Source organism: Amphiprion ocellaris, chromosome 19 (genome assembly GCF_022539595.1).
Source record: "Amphiprion ocellaris isolate individual 3 ecotype Okinawa chromosome 19, ASM2253959v1, whole genome shotgun sequence".
In the NCBI taxonomy this organism is placed as follows: Eukaryota; Metazoa; Chordata; class Actinopteri; family Pomacentridae; genus Amphiprion; species Amphiprion ocellaris.
In genome coordinates this window covers 20,460,750-20,475,404 of record NC_072784.1, presented here as the reverse complement: position 1 = coordinate 20,475,404, position 14,655 = coordinate 20,460,750, and the positions used below count along the sequence as shown (strand labels likewise).

General features: G+C 42.0%; 1 protein-coding gene across 1 annotated transcript in view; it reads left to right on the top strand.

The window, feature by feature from the left end:
- The first annotated feature begins 9,176 nt into the window (after positions 1 to 9,176).
- Positions 9,177 to 14,655, top strand: part of pde4a (phosphodiesterase 4A, cAMP-specific) — a 46,462-nt gene continuing 40,983 nt past the window's right edge. The window contains exon 1 of the mRNA XM_023279636.3: positions 9,177 to 10,394. Within this exon, the coding sequence (XP_023135404.1) occupies positions 10,099 to 10,394 (296 nt within the window). The 5' untranslated portion in view covers positions 9,177 to 10,098. The remainder of the gene's footprint in view (positions 10,395 to 14,655) is intronic.

Genomic DNA, 14,655 nt, shown 5'->3' with positions numbered 1-14,655 from the left:
TACTTTATGCTTGGGTCTGTCACGGCGTATCACTTAAGACATAAATCAGTAGGAGAAACACTCCTGTTTTTTATCATCAGCCTGTAAAGGACAGTGGAAATGAGAACATTATGAAGAACTGATGGGGTTGTTTTTCACACCTGCTGGCATTATATTAATGCGTTCTCCCTGCCTCTGGGTTTATTTCTGTAATATTTATCTGTAATGTTTCTTGCACCCCAGAACTGTGTTTCTCATACCTGCAGCCAGTCTACCCAGAGTTCTCAGAGGGATCCGCTGAGGCTTGGTGGACGCTGTGTCAGACACATTTAGATTTCTGCCTTTCATATTTCCACCCACACAGTTACCCTGCACAGTTGCTGGTGAATGCTGCTGAAACCTGCGATTTTCCCAAATACATAGAGGAAGGAGGCACAAGCTCTGAAGGCAGATCACTGCAGCAACGTTCATCACAAATTACAAGCAGAAAAATAAAGGCAAAATTATTGTTTTTTTTGTGCCGTTATGTGTCCTGTGGGATTGAGAATGTAGCCGCGCTCTCACTTTATTGCCTGGTGTGCGTTGAATGGAAATTAGTGTGTTGAAATATTCACCGTATATACGCCGTATTCTACATGAAAAACACACTAAATTCACACGTGCTGTGATTTATTACGGCTTTATTTCGGTGTACGAGCTACAAAGTGTAACCAAATAGGGTCTGTCACAAGAGCTGTTTATAGCAGGATTAGTCATAGAAAACAGCCCACTCCCCCCTGTGACAAACAGTCTATAAAACAGCAGAAGATCTCAGCAGACCAGGGGAAAGCTACTAGTCTGCATTTCGTTTTAATTCACAAGAGGGGGGAAAGCTGTTTGGTCTGAAAGGTGCTCCTGCTCTTACATCCAAACAAGATTAGAATATAGTAAGGATTTGAATTCCAAGCCCGAACACGTAGCCTTATCCCCCCCTCGAAATAAGCTTGGGTGTTGTTACACTCTTCATTTTCATCTTTTCCACTCGATCCTCTGTGTGACTGTATATCACGGTGCCACTACAAAATTAGATAACCACTTCTGGTTATGGGAAATAAAAGCGATGTTCCCAGTGCAGTGTTATTGTCTAGAAGCACTGGAACGACACACTTGATTTTTTTTTTTTAAATGAACAGAAAAACAAAATGTTTTGCTCTTTTTCTCAGAAGCATTGCACATATAGTTTCATATTGTTTCTTGAGTATTTATTAAACATCTCCAGGAATAATTCAGACATTGCTCGCAGCAAATTAGATTCTACAGTCTTTCTGCCACACAAAAACTCATTTCTTCAAGAATTATCCCTCATCTTGCTTTCTTGTTGAATCATGAACCCTGTCTGACATTCTCATCATTAATGGCCCACACTTTCATCTGAAAAAGAAGCTTTCATTACCCTTATTTCTTCTGCTGCATTAGTCTCTTCCACTGCCACTACTGAATTACAAGATATTGTGTGGACACTGTATCTCTGACCGCTGCTGCCTCTATTTTTGATCAAAGAATTGAAGTGTACTTTTCCACTGAACTCCCTGTATGCTGCTTAAAAGCCTATGATGTAAAACTGGCGAACAAATATACAGATTCATTCAAAAACAGCATAATCAGAAATCTAAAACAAAGGACCATAACCTGCCAAATTAATTTCTTTTAATGCAGTGACTCACACCAGTGGAATGCATGCTGTTAATGTTTTCTAGTGCTATTAAAGGTTAATATGGGCCACTTATCAAATAAATATTTCAATATATCCATAATTTAATTAAGGAAAAAAATCTTAATTTGCAGTTTTCCTGGTAAATCATCAGTCATTTATTTCTCACAAGTGCATTTATGAAACACGCACAGGGCCATTCTGACACTTGATTCCCATCTCAATTTGCCATTACAGCTCAATAACGTCATTATCAGAAGTTCTTAGTAGCTATGAAATCTAGTTATCATGTCATTTGAAGTCTCGCTGATCGCCAGCTTGTCCCTGAAGTGAAACACTGCCTCACTTCCCCCGACGCAACACTGAATCTGTTGCTGCTCTGCTTTCAGCTAGATGGACATCTCAGGAATTGATTTGGAGAAAAACAAGACAATACTTAGATGAAGATGAGGTGAAAAGTGATGGCTCGTGCCACAGCTCGTCCCAGACTTGCTTATGAATGATTGTGATTTTGAAAGTTACTCAGTGTGTGGAGGATTTTTGCAGCTCTACTCCAGCGTTAGCTTTGAATCAGCGTGAGTCTTTACACACATGCACTCAGCGTGGACAGGAGGACAGTCCGCCTCCACCGCTGCACCTCCACAGAAAAAGAAAAAGACAATCTCAAGTTATTTCAGGAATCCTTTCAACACTTAATATAAACAACCTGATAGCCTGCTGGGATGCTGTTATATATGGCTGTCCCAACACCCTTATATTTCATCTCCTCTTCCTCTCTCTCTCGCACACGTCCGAGCAATTTATTTTTCATCATCCTACATATGTCTAAACACAAACCTGGAAGCCTCACATGCAGACACACACGTACACATTAGCTGCCAGACTATTGCTCACTGTCAGGAAAGAGGTGTGGATTAATATTTCATGGCCCTCCACTGGAAGAAAGTGGATCTATTTCCCAGCATTCCCTGATGTCCAATGTGTAGACTCCATGTGGGCCAGAGGCCAGACAGGCTGATGATGCTCTTTCTGCTGGACATGCAGAGTTCACTTCCTCGTGTAATTAACCGTAAATGAAACTTTGTCCTCAAGTTCAGTTCCTACATAGATATAGAGATATACATATGCATATTTCATCCTGTGCACTCTACTGCCCAACCAACCTTAAAATCAAAACAGAATGCACTTGTTTTCCTCAGCCTGCAAATCCACATCTTCCACATGTCCTGAATAAGTAGACTGCTTGGCATTTCAATTATTCCTCGCAATATGACTGTATAACATGGAGAGCAGTTTGGCGAGGTTGGTCATAATAAATCAGACGCTTACTAAATGAAGTGTGCAGCTGACCAAAGCAAACAGGTTTTTTTTCCACACCACAATGCAGCGCTCCAGTCTGCACTGTGGTCACTTCATCATCCACTTCATGCCACTTTCATTACTTTTTCAAAAAACATGCATAATTATATGGCACGGTTCCATTTAAATGCCATCAAGGGGAACTTTATTCCATTTAAATGCTGTTTTACATTCAAATATTAGAAGTTAGTGGGTGTTTCTGAAGCATCTGAAATTTCTTGCACAAGCAACGGGATCAAAATGTGTTTGCATCCAACAGAAAAATATCCCGCTGCTCACATTTCCAAGGTCTGCATGCTTTTTTATTTTTTACTATTTATTGGTTAGGGTTTTGTGCAGATGAAGGTCATGTGGCCAAAAGCCTGGGAAGTTAATAAAAGTCAAACGGCACTGCGTATGAACATTTTCCCTTTGTATTTGGTCAAGGTTTTCGAGATGAAATGAAAGCATTTTTTTTCGTCAGTATGCAGGCGTTTCAAAAAGGACTCCTGGAGTCTTTGTGCACTCATTTGCATTCTGATGAGGCCACTGAATCATATGTTTAATTGTTCTGAAATTGTTCTACAGAGAGAAATTCCTTACCGGGGAGTTCAATTCAACTGAAAATTAGTATTTTACATTTAAAGGCCGAGGTGTTTCCCAGAGGAACAATCTTCCAATCTGTGATTCTGATAATCAGCCCAGAGTTGCCTTTTTAGTGTCTTTCTGAACTTCTCTAGCGCCCTAAACAGCATTTCAATTATTGTTTTTTCAGCTTCAAATAGGAAAAGACTACGTTCACATTTTCTCTCTGCCAGCTTTTTTCTTTTTTTTTCTCCTTCCATTCATTGTAAGGACATGCTCTACAGATGACAATTTTCTCTCAAGGAAAAGGCATTGAATACACTTTAGAGCATCTGCCCTGACAGAGTTTAATCCTTTAAAGTTGAAATTCAATTGAAGATTTATTCTGTGTTGCAGCAGGGATGTAGAGCAGGAAACAAATACCATTAGCAGTAACAGCTAAAGTATAAGATGGACCTGCAGCATGTGTACTGCACCTGATGTGGAGCTAAACATAAATCATTTTGTCAGAATTGTTGCTTGTTTCAAGGGCAAAAGATTTTTCATTTTTAAGCTCAGTAGGTTGTAAATTATGAGGAAATGTGATGGTTGATATGTAAATCCTGAACAGACACCGGCTGAGTGATTCCGTGTTACACTCCTGATATTTCTATTAAAAAAACCCCACATTTTCTGACTGTATTCCACAAGCATGCCGTTGAGTCCGTAGATGTTCCTCAAAGCGATCAAGACATTACGAGGTCGTGTGTATTTGACCCACACATCATCCGACATACACATCAGTATGAAGCTTCTCCAAATAAATCTGCATAAAGCAGCGACAGACCTTCAACAAGCTGACATTATCAGCCTTCAATTTTTAACTCATTTTAAAAATGCAACAAGCAAAAAAAAAAAACCAAAAAAGGTTGAATTGTGCTTGTTTTATTCAGCTAAGAGAGCACTTCTAAAATTAGCCCTGTCCTGGCTTTTAAAGATACAGACAAAATGATTAATGCTTTTCTGTTTCAGTCTGAACTCCAGTGATTCTGTAGCCTCCGTCGCCAAGCTTCTGCAGCTTCGGTTTTAATGCAGCTACCACAATTTTTCCAAATTAGTTGGAGTTGCTTTGAGTTTTGTGGAAAGTATTACATGATTGAGCACAAGAATTGTTCCCAGGGCCAGGCTAAAGCAGATGGCCTCTGTGGTGCTTAACCTTTTATCCAGACTCAGTTCTGAATAAATCCAGGGACGATGATACATTTAAGAATCACTACAACTGACACACAATAGCTAAATGTGCTACTTTTCATACAATATCACCTAAACATCTGTGGGCTTTGCAGTGGCGTCCCTCAGCTCATCTTAAACAGCCTGATGTGCTAAATTATTGCAAATGACTCTGCTGTCTGCGTACTATATGTCCTTATTCTGTCTGTTTACCTGCAGCGTATTGGTTTGAAGTTTAATATCACAGCTCAGAGCAATATTTCTTCCCATCAAAGACATAAAAACTGAAAATGCAGCATGTTTTTTGTGCCTTCCTGCATGCACCAAAATATGAGTAAAATACTGATTTGATCTCGACTAAGGCAGGAAAGAAATGTGGACAAGAAGAAAACAACTCAGTGTCAGAGTGTCAGTCTATTTCTAAAGCCAGTAATTACAGTATAGATAGAAACCAGTCTAAAACCCAGCTAGCGGTGAGGCTGCGTGACGCATGAGAGAAAACAAAATTTGTTGATTTAGTGGTTTGGAACAAGTGTCTTTCTGTGTTTGTTCACTTGTTTCAGGAGAAAGTATGTGATTTATGATGGGTGGCGTTACAAAGGAGCAGATTTATTGTTAGAATATAGAGGATATTTTGATTTTTTTTTAGTAAAGAGTGATATTTTCTTTTAAGTATTATTAGGAATCTTTTGATATTCCTTCAATTTCTCTCTGCTCCTTTCTGTTTCAGTCTATTAGAGAGCTACCATCGCCTTTTGGGAGACATGAGGGGATGCTTTCAGGGGACACCAAGGACAAAGTGGACTTTTATGTAACTCTTAGTGGCGCCACTCCCCAAAACAGCTCTCCTCCTGCATGCCACACGTGGAGGCTGTCAGCAGAATAATAGCAAACCTCCACCGAGACTCTTCACAGCTCCTCACTGCTGCTTTGTCAAAGTTATTACAGTCCTCACAGATTTCTTTTCCTGTAATCATAGTTTGACACTTTTCTGATTTGGTATCACACTTTTTTTGATGCATTCCAATTACAGTAAATCAAATACTGTGCATTCCCAGAAATGTTTTTATTTTTAGCATCATTTTGGTGCCAACATGTTCTAGTTAATAGCCATCAGTGCCACCATTTATGTTATTCAGAGCATTCACACTGCTCTGGCAGGAGAAGAAGAGCAGCCGCAACTTTCAGAAGAAGTGTATTGTACATCCAAACATCCTTCCATCTATTTTTTAGCTTCTTATCTGTGTCAGCAACACCAGAGGCAGCAAGCGGAGCAGCCCAGATGTCCTGTTTCCCAGCAGCCTCCTCCAGCTGTTCTTCGGGAAGGCAATTCCAGGTCAGCTGAGGCTCTGTAATGAATCCAGACATCAGACTACTTCCTGGTGGCCTGCATCACAAATAGGAATTATCGGAGGGACGCTGCGATGTCTCGAGTATGAAGAACCACCTGAACATTTTCTTTAGTCAGGTGCTTCATCCTGTTAGAGAGGCATTACTTTTGATCTAAAAATGGGATGATGATTCAGGATAGAAATATGGTCTCAATTTAGCTTCAAAGCTCAAAGTTGTAATGAGGATAAAAGGTTGACACACGTGCAGACAGCAAACATGCTCCTTATTGTCACTGAGCTGTGTGAACCGCAGCTGGAGACTGATTGCAATTTGATTCAGGTGCTGGAGATCTATAATGTAGAACAGACTCGGAGCCTTTGAATGCAGTTCAGCGGTGGCTAAAAGCTGTCAAACTAACTTTCCAAGAGACAAGAAACAATATAGCAGACTGTGATTTTGGAATGTATGTACAGTATAACCTGCATGACTCAGTTAGAAGTTCACATTGGTTCATATTTCTTGCCTAACTCTGTTTGTGCTTATTTTCACGTGGTGTAAGATTCAATTTAGCAATCCTGAGACTTCAAAGGAAATCAATTACAGACTCAGATGAACCAAACGATTCACAGTCAACATCATGTCAAAGGTTAAATTGCTGCTGTGTGTATTTCAAGTTGCTACACTGCAAATAATGAGTGAAAGACTTACCTTAAGTCAAAAAGCATTCATCTAAACATGACACATTTTGTCAACCCATGTCTTAATTTGGCTGACTTTATTTTGTAAAATGATTGAACTATTGACATCGTTGTTAGAAAAATTTATAAACATTTGTTCAATTTATTAGACGTATACACCACTGTTCAAAAGTTTGGGGTCACTTAGAAATGTCCTTATTTTTGAAAGAAAAGCAGTTTTTAGTTAATGTGGTAAATGACTATTCTAGGTGGAAACGGCTGATTTTTAATAAAAAATCTACATAGCGGTACAAAAGCTCAATTCCAGCAACCATCACTCCTGTGTTCTAATGCTGCATTGTGTTAGCTAATGGTGTTGAAAGGCTATGTGACAATCGGTGTACGTTTGTCTGTGTTCAATATTACTCAAAAACGGACAAACAGATTTGGATGAAATGTTCAGGGAAGGTCAGAGGGGACACAAGGACCAAGTGATTAGATTTTGGCAGTGATGCGGCTTATAGTCTGGATCCATGGAGTTGTTAAAGATTTCTGTATCACTGTTAGATAGCGTCATGGCGTCACTGTAACCATGACAACAAATGAGCACTATGTCAGCTGCCTGCTGACAATCACATGATTGTGATCCTACTACAAATCCACCACTGTGGACTTATCGGAAATGATACGAGGAACATTTGATTAAATTGTGGGAGTGTTTCCGAGTCCCATCTATTCCTGCCATCTGCTACATATTTAGGTCACGCGATTCATATCCATACATAACGTACACATGCATAAAACACACCTGTGCTCAGCGCAAGGTTATTTTGTTTGTGGGTACCTCTATATTAAATGGCCACATTCTATGGTGCTGTGATTTCTGATCATCAATAACTAATAATAAAAAAAAAAAAAGCTGCATTTCTGACAATGCCATATGGGGGAATGAACAGCCTTGGTGGAGTACTGCGCTCTCTAAGTGCTTTTATTGTTGATGATTAGAAAACGCTTGTGCAGTTATGTTGTCATGAAATTGTATGGGTGACTAACATAACTAATGTGACTCACTGTATATGTTTTTGCCTTAATTTATTTTTTGAACTACAACGCAAATGAGCATCATTTAACATAAAGACGCAGCTGGTCCTGTTGGTCCCACATGTTAACCTGCTCCCTGATGCTTTGTTAAAAGTAAAATTGTTCAAGTTTCACAAACAACCTTCCTCATGGTTAACTCTGTTAACAAAGCAAACATGACTTATTTGACTGGAAAGACACAAAATAGCTCCCAAACAACACAAAGTCTGCCGGTAACAGAACAACTTGTATTTAAAAGTGCTGAAATTTATGAGTTGTTTTAATGCTACTTTAAAATTACAATTTGGAGTGAATTTTTTACATTACATTACATAAATACGAAACAATGGCTGCAGTGAAAGATGAGATGGCTGTTGGCAATGTAATTTACATAAATTACAGTAAATGTGCTATAAAATGGAAGAAGATGAATGTGTTTGTTTTATTTCTCATGCAATCATCTGCAACACTGAAAAAGCCAACTTATCAAGAACCATATCTCATTTTGCTTCATTAAAAATGCACTGCTTATGTGCACAACTGAGGGTAGCATTGATCCCACGCTGATGAAGGTCAGTAGATTGGCATGAATGTCACTAGTCACATGCTTTCATGCAAAGTGTTTTACAATACCATTAGCTGTGGTGGCCCTGATGGGAATAAGACCTTTTACCCAACAGTGTGAGTGGCCTCCATGTCTCCCAGAGCAACTGGATTTTCATTGTTTCCTTTTTACTTTTGTTGCTTGTCTAAAAATACTACATTTTGTGCAGGAGTGCTGTGAGGGGGACTGGAGGGTTTCAGTGTTGGGCTGAATGTGAGCATGTACATCTGAAGCTCGGATATGAAGTCAAAATGACAACTTTCAGCTATACATATACGTCAAATAAGGGCATTTTACATGTCTTGCCTGATGCTATAAGCCTCTTGTTTGCCCCAGCTGGCATCATTTGACCAATTTGTTGTGTTTGTTTTCTGTCAAAGAAATGTGCATTGAACAGGCATGGGGTAAAAACACAATGGATGAACGCGCACAAGAGGTTCAAATCCCCCCTACTGCTGACAAATCACTGAAGAAAACAACCACCCATCCACCATACAGAGAGAGAGACTGGACTGAGAGAGAGAGAGAGAGAGAGAGAGAGAGAGAGAGAGAGAGAGAGAGAGAGAGAGAGAGAGAGAGAGAGAGAGAGAGAGAGAGAGAGAGAGAGAGAGAGAGAGAGAGAGAGAGAGAGAGAGAGAGAGAGAGAGAGAGAGAGGGTTGTGGTGAAGCCAATGTTTGTCGTCGAACTCCAGCAAATATGAGGATGGGAAGATAATGGCCCACACTAACAGGATGACTGAACCACTGCAACTATCAGTTTATGTCCTTTTATGATGCATTCTGGATGAAAAAAAAACATAAAAACTGAAGCTGAGAGAACCTGGACAGCAAAGAACAAAGGATCTTTTCTCCTTTTTTTTGGACATCCTCTCTTCGCATCATCCTGATTTACTAAAGATGGGTTCCTGAGTCCAGTTTCACAAAAATGACTAGATCCAACATCTCCATGGAGGAATTACTGGAGACTCCTGAGCTGTGTGCGCGCACAGAGATGCCGTAGCTCCCTACATGAAGCGTGACAGATTGAGTACTTTTATGGAAATTGCTTGGAAATTTGAGCTCAGCTGAAAGACGCACGGACAGCAATAATACTCTATAGACACACAGAAGGAGAAAGGAGCCAGCGCCGGCGATCTGTGTGTCTCTGCAATAAGTGGCTGATAAAAAGCAATAAATTCTCTAAAATAAATACAGTCATCCGGCGGTGCGCCATGGGCGATGAGGCGTCAAACTTCAGGAGAAGCAGGAGGACCGGTGTCTCACCGCCAAGAGCCAGGACTGCTGAGGATCACGGCAGAACGCAGATTCTGGGATAAACTCCAGCTGATCCCGCCGACAACAATGAGATTAATGATTTTTGGATGACTTGTCAGGTTCCCACTGTGACAGTTTTTGATGTTATTCAGAAAACAAGATTCAGATCTGGGCTGTGCTGGACTTGGTCACTTTGATTTGTTTGCTCAGAGATCAAGTGGCAGAAAGAGGGACATGACACGTTTCTGTTTTGTGCTTGAAATAAACGAATACAGCCATATTATTTAATCAATAAGTTGAGAGAAAGAAAAAGGGATCTTTAATTATTTTTATTTTTATTTTTTTGCACTATGATGGAACCACCACCATGTTCGAAGAAGAGCCTGTCCCTGTCGCTCCCGGTTCCCCGGGAAGGACAGGCGACTCTGAAGCCTCCGCAGCATCTTTGGAGACAACCCCGGACCCCGATTAAAATCAAACATCGGGGCTACTCCGACACCGACCGGCATCACCACCGGCACATGGAGCGCTCCGACGCCGTGGATACGAGCGACCGACCGGGACTGAAAAAGTCTCGGATGTCCTGGCCATCCTCCTTCCACGGGACCACAAACACATCCATCGGAAATTGTGTCGGGAATAAACGGTAGGCGAAGGAGAAGGGTGTTCATTCCAAACGTCCCAATAATAGCCCCTGACAGCCCACAAGGCATATGCGTAAACGGGGGAGGGGTGGGGGCATTTTAATGAGTGCGTAATAACGCAGTGCGCCTGAAGGGTTAACTGATATGAAGCGCTTTCTTTCGGGAGGCGGGACGCGTGGGTTTTCGGTGCCGATGCGTTATGCGTCTTTGGATAGACTGTGTCAGATGGGCATGAGGCGCAAAAACCAGCCCGCCCACTCGAAACGCAGGAGCAGCATCTGTAAATAGCGGGAACATATTTAAGAGCGTCCACATGTTACATGTGGCGGCTGACGAGTAACGCGGCGGCTTTAATGGCACCAGAGGTCTGGTGGGTGCGTTCGTGCGTGCAAGACTGAGATACTGCCACTGTGCGCACTCCAGGCCTTTATCAGCCGCTTCTCAGAGGCTGGTGTGGGGCTCAGTGGGCGTAGGGACTGAAAGTACACTGCTCAAGTACCCCTGCTCTCCAAATCTAATGGTAGATTCTCCAGGCATCTGAGCCCCTGTTGTGGTGAATAGGTTCTTTTCTAGTTGTTTTTTTTTTTTTCAAGCCAAATAAGATGTGACAAAGTTATGCAGTGTCACCTAGAACTTGTGTCACACAGATGGTTTCAGACAGCACTTCATTAGCCCATATGGCTGCTCTCTGATCAGATATGACAGTAAAAAACGCACTGCATTAAAGGAGGGGACACTGACTGACACTGCAGGGGAACACAGCAGAACTGTATGCTACTCTAACTCCACAAGCTAACAACTCTACCAGCTCTTAAATCAAATTACATGATGCATCTTAATCAGGCAGATTAGATTTAAGGCATTTCATTAAGCCAGTCATGGAATGATACCATTTTGATACGATTACTTTGTCCTTACTCAACAAATGCTGCCATTTATCCTCTCAAGTAGACACAGTGAATGCAGCAAGGTACTACAACATCCAAGAACTGCGATCCTGTTCAACACTGTGGTTGGATGGTTGTGTGCGATTTATTTTTCTTTTCTCTGAGATACTGACTGTGAGAGAAAGTCGAGGCCTTCGGTGTTGGTTTTCAGTTTGCTCCCTCTTCCCTGCTGTCCTTTGTGTGACCTGAAATTCCCAGATGTTCTTGCGAGAGAAAGCCTTAGCTTACATGTTGGACTCTTTCTGACTCCGTTATTATCCCCCCTAAATCTCTCCCACACATTGATGAAGCCCAAATGTGCTCAAACCACAAGAGGAACACATTCAATAGTTAAATTAACAACACATCCCTGAGAGCGGGCCTTATGAGGGCTGCCTGGGTCCAGGGTGGTTTTTGTTGTTTTTTTTTTTTCTTTCACTCCTGTTATTATTTGTTTTCTTTCTTTCGTGTGTTTTTTTTTGAATGCCACAGACGGCCTTCCCGGCAGGCCCCTGGGAGAAGGGCCAACTCCAGCTGACTGGAGGAAAGGCTGATTTGTATTTTAGTCCCCAGGACACGCTCTGAGGCAGTCCAATCTTTAGTGCACTGGGACTGACTCTGCCTGCCCTTCTCCTTCTGTGGGCGGCAAACCATGAGAGGGCAGAGAGAGAGAGAGAGAGAGAGAGAGAGATAATTCGATTCCAACAAGCTCAGTTCTGAGGGCACACCAAGCTGGCTCCAACTGTGTGTATGTGTGTGTGTGTGTGTGTGTGTGTGTGTGTGTGTGTGTGTGTGTGTGTGTGTGTGTGTGTGTGTGTGTGTGTGTGTGTGTGTGTGTGAGTGTGTGTGTGTGTGTGTGTGTGTACCTTAGCATATCCATGAGGTGATGTGTGCGATCTGTGGGTGTTTGTGCTACACACTGGTCAGGAGGGAGGGTGCACGGAGGAATGGAGGCTGGTAGATAAATGTTGTGTGTCATGAGTAGTGGTGAAATGCAGCCTGCATTGCATGTGTGTGTGTGTGTGTGTGTGTGTGTGTGTGTGTGTGTAGGTATTTGTGTGTGGGTTGTGCACAGGTTAGTGTCTGACCTGTAGCCCATATGGTTTGCAATGTGCCTTGTTTTATCTCTTTTCATATCAATGGGAGGCCAGAGGGATTTCCATTGTGTTGATATTATTTTTATTCTTCTCACATATTACAGCGACTGTAAATTCTGCCTCCTTGCTTATTTCCGGATAATGGACGCTTCCAGCAGATACCTCATCTCTTCGCTGCATTTATCAGGCTCTATGAACATCTATGTTGATCCAGCGGCTCTGTGTTTTTAGCTCAAGGCTAACTCGAGTACGGCCAATGGAAAGGCTCCTCCATCCACATCTGCGCTCGCCGCTCTGAATGCTCTGGTTTTTAGCTTTGCACAAACATGCTTTTGCCATTATAATCACAAATGTACCCCAATCAAATTCAGTAAGTGAGGAACACCAAATGACTTTGTTGTTCGAGAGCGTAATTGCTCTTTGATTATTTGGACACTGATTGACCCGGTGGATGACCTTGGTGTCTCAACGAAGCAGACCATTCAGTCACAGGACAGTCGGTCATGACCTCATTGGAAGGTTTCGAAAGATCAATCTGCCTCAGAGCTGCTGGTGAAATTGTTCCAGATGAGGTTTAGAGGAAAAAGAAAAGCTTGTGCTGTGAAACTGTAACTGATACCTTTTGCTTTTGAAAAGGAAGCGCTCCCAACAGTCACCAGTCGAGGGATGGAGAATATACAGGAGGGATTCTGGGTGTTGTTTTGCATAAGTATTTGAAGAATCACTGTCTGCAGCTGTTTTCGCTTGTCTATTTTTGTGTCTATGTTGTATCCTACAAAATGGCAGTCTTAGTGGCAATCAGCTTCCCCCCATGAGTGTCAGTCCGCCTCCTCTTCACGTCCCCGATGTCTTTTGTTCGACCGTCTTGTCAGTCTTTTTGTCACAGGATGTTAATATGGGCGTATCAGTCATCAGGTCCCATGCCCAATACGCTCTGGGAAGTTCCAACACGAAAATGAATGACTGACACTGAAAGAGTAACATCTCTTCCCGCAATTCTGTTGCTATGGTTACTTGTTTTGTGCATTTGTAGAATAGATTTCATTTACCCAAAAAAGGCAAAGCCTGCAGGCACTTGATGGGCTTGACTGTATAATTTGTCAGTATGTAGCAGATCCCACTGGATGTGCATCATGACTTGTCTGCTCATGAGGTGAAAAAGGGAATATTAATGCACCCGAAGTCTTCAGATAGTTTAATCACAGCACAGGAGCCGCTTTCCTGTTCAGTTCTCTGCAACAATCTCAAACCGAAACCTCGCTCACCCACCACTTCATGCATTCTTTACACCTTCCCCCCCCCCCCCCCAAGCGAGGGATCCAGGGCTGATTTGTAAGCGGGAGCTGCTCTTTTGCCTGCCTGACTGGCCGGCTGCCATAATAATTTAGCTCATAATGAGCTACAGCTCCAATTAATTACCACAGCAGCTGTATTTCCTTGTAGATCATACATTTACGTTTCTAACACTCTGGAAACAAAAAGTTTCAGGCAGACAGCATTCAGGAATTTTCACAACAAATGAGTTTTAATAGTGTTAAGTAATAAACCTTTTATCTCACTGGTGTAGTGGAACCATCTGTTTAAGCTACAGATTGCGCTCTTCTGTGAATACATCATGCCTTCTCGCTACTCTCTGCGCTAATTAGTATCTAGAGGCAGTTCATGTACTGGAACGGTGCTCACAATCGGTTGGCTCAGGCAGATCCCAGAGACCTCAGGTAGAATCCCTCTGAGATCTTTTAACAATGACACCAAACAGGTGTCTGCTTGAAGGGAACATATACAGCCTTCATCCAAGGCAACTCTTTGTGTTTGTTCTGCATTCATCGCTTTGTCTGACTGCAGGCTCTCACAGATACTCAGGACACTGGCAACCACATTAACACACTCAGTTTGCTTCGTGAATCGACTGGAAACCTTGGCATCCTTGCATTTTAATTAATTTCACACTGAATCTTCTTAAAGCGGTGATACACTAGTCATTCGTTGTTTTGTGTGTGTGTGTGTGTGTGTGTGTGTGTGTGTTTTTGACAAGTGTGGTTGGGCAGAGATCCCAGCGAGAAGAAACAAAGTGAAACACGGCATCAAAAATCCAAGTTGCACAACAAGTCCACCTGTTACCCGCAATCATCTCCCAGCTAGTGTGCTTGCAACACTCAGGCCTTATTCCCTTCATGTCCATTAATTTGCTTTTATGGAACTTTTCTGCCACAGCTTATTACGCAACAGTTTCCTCTGCC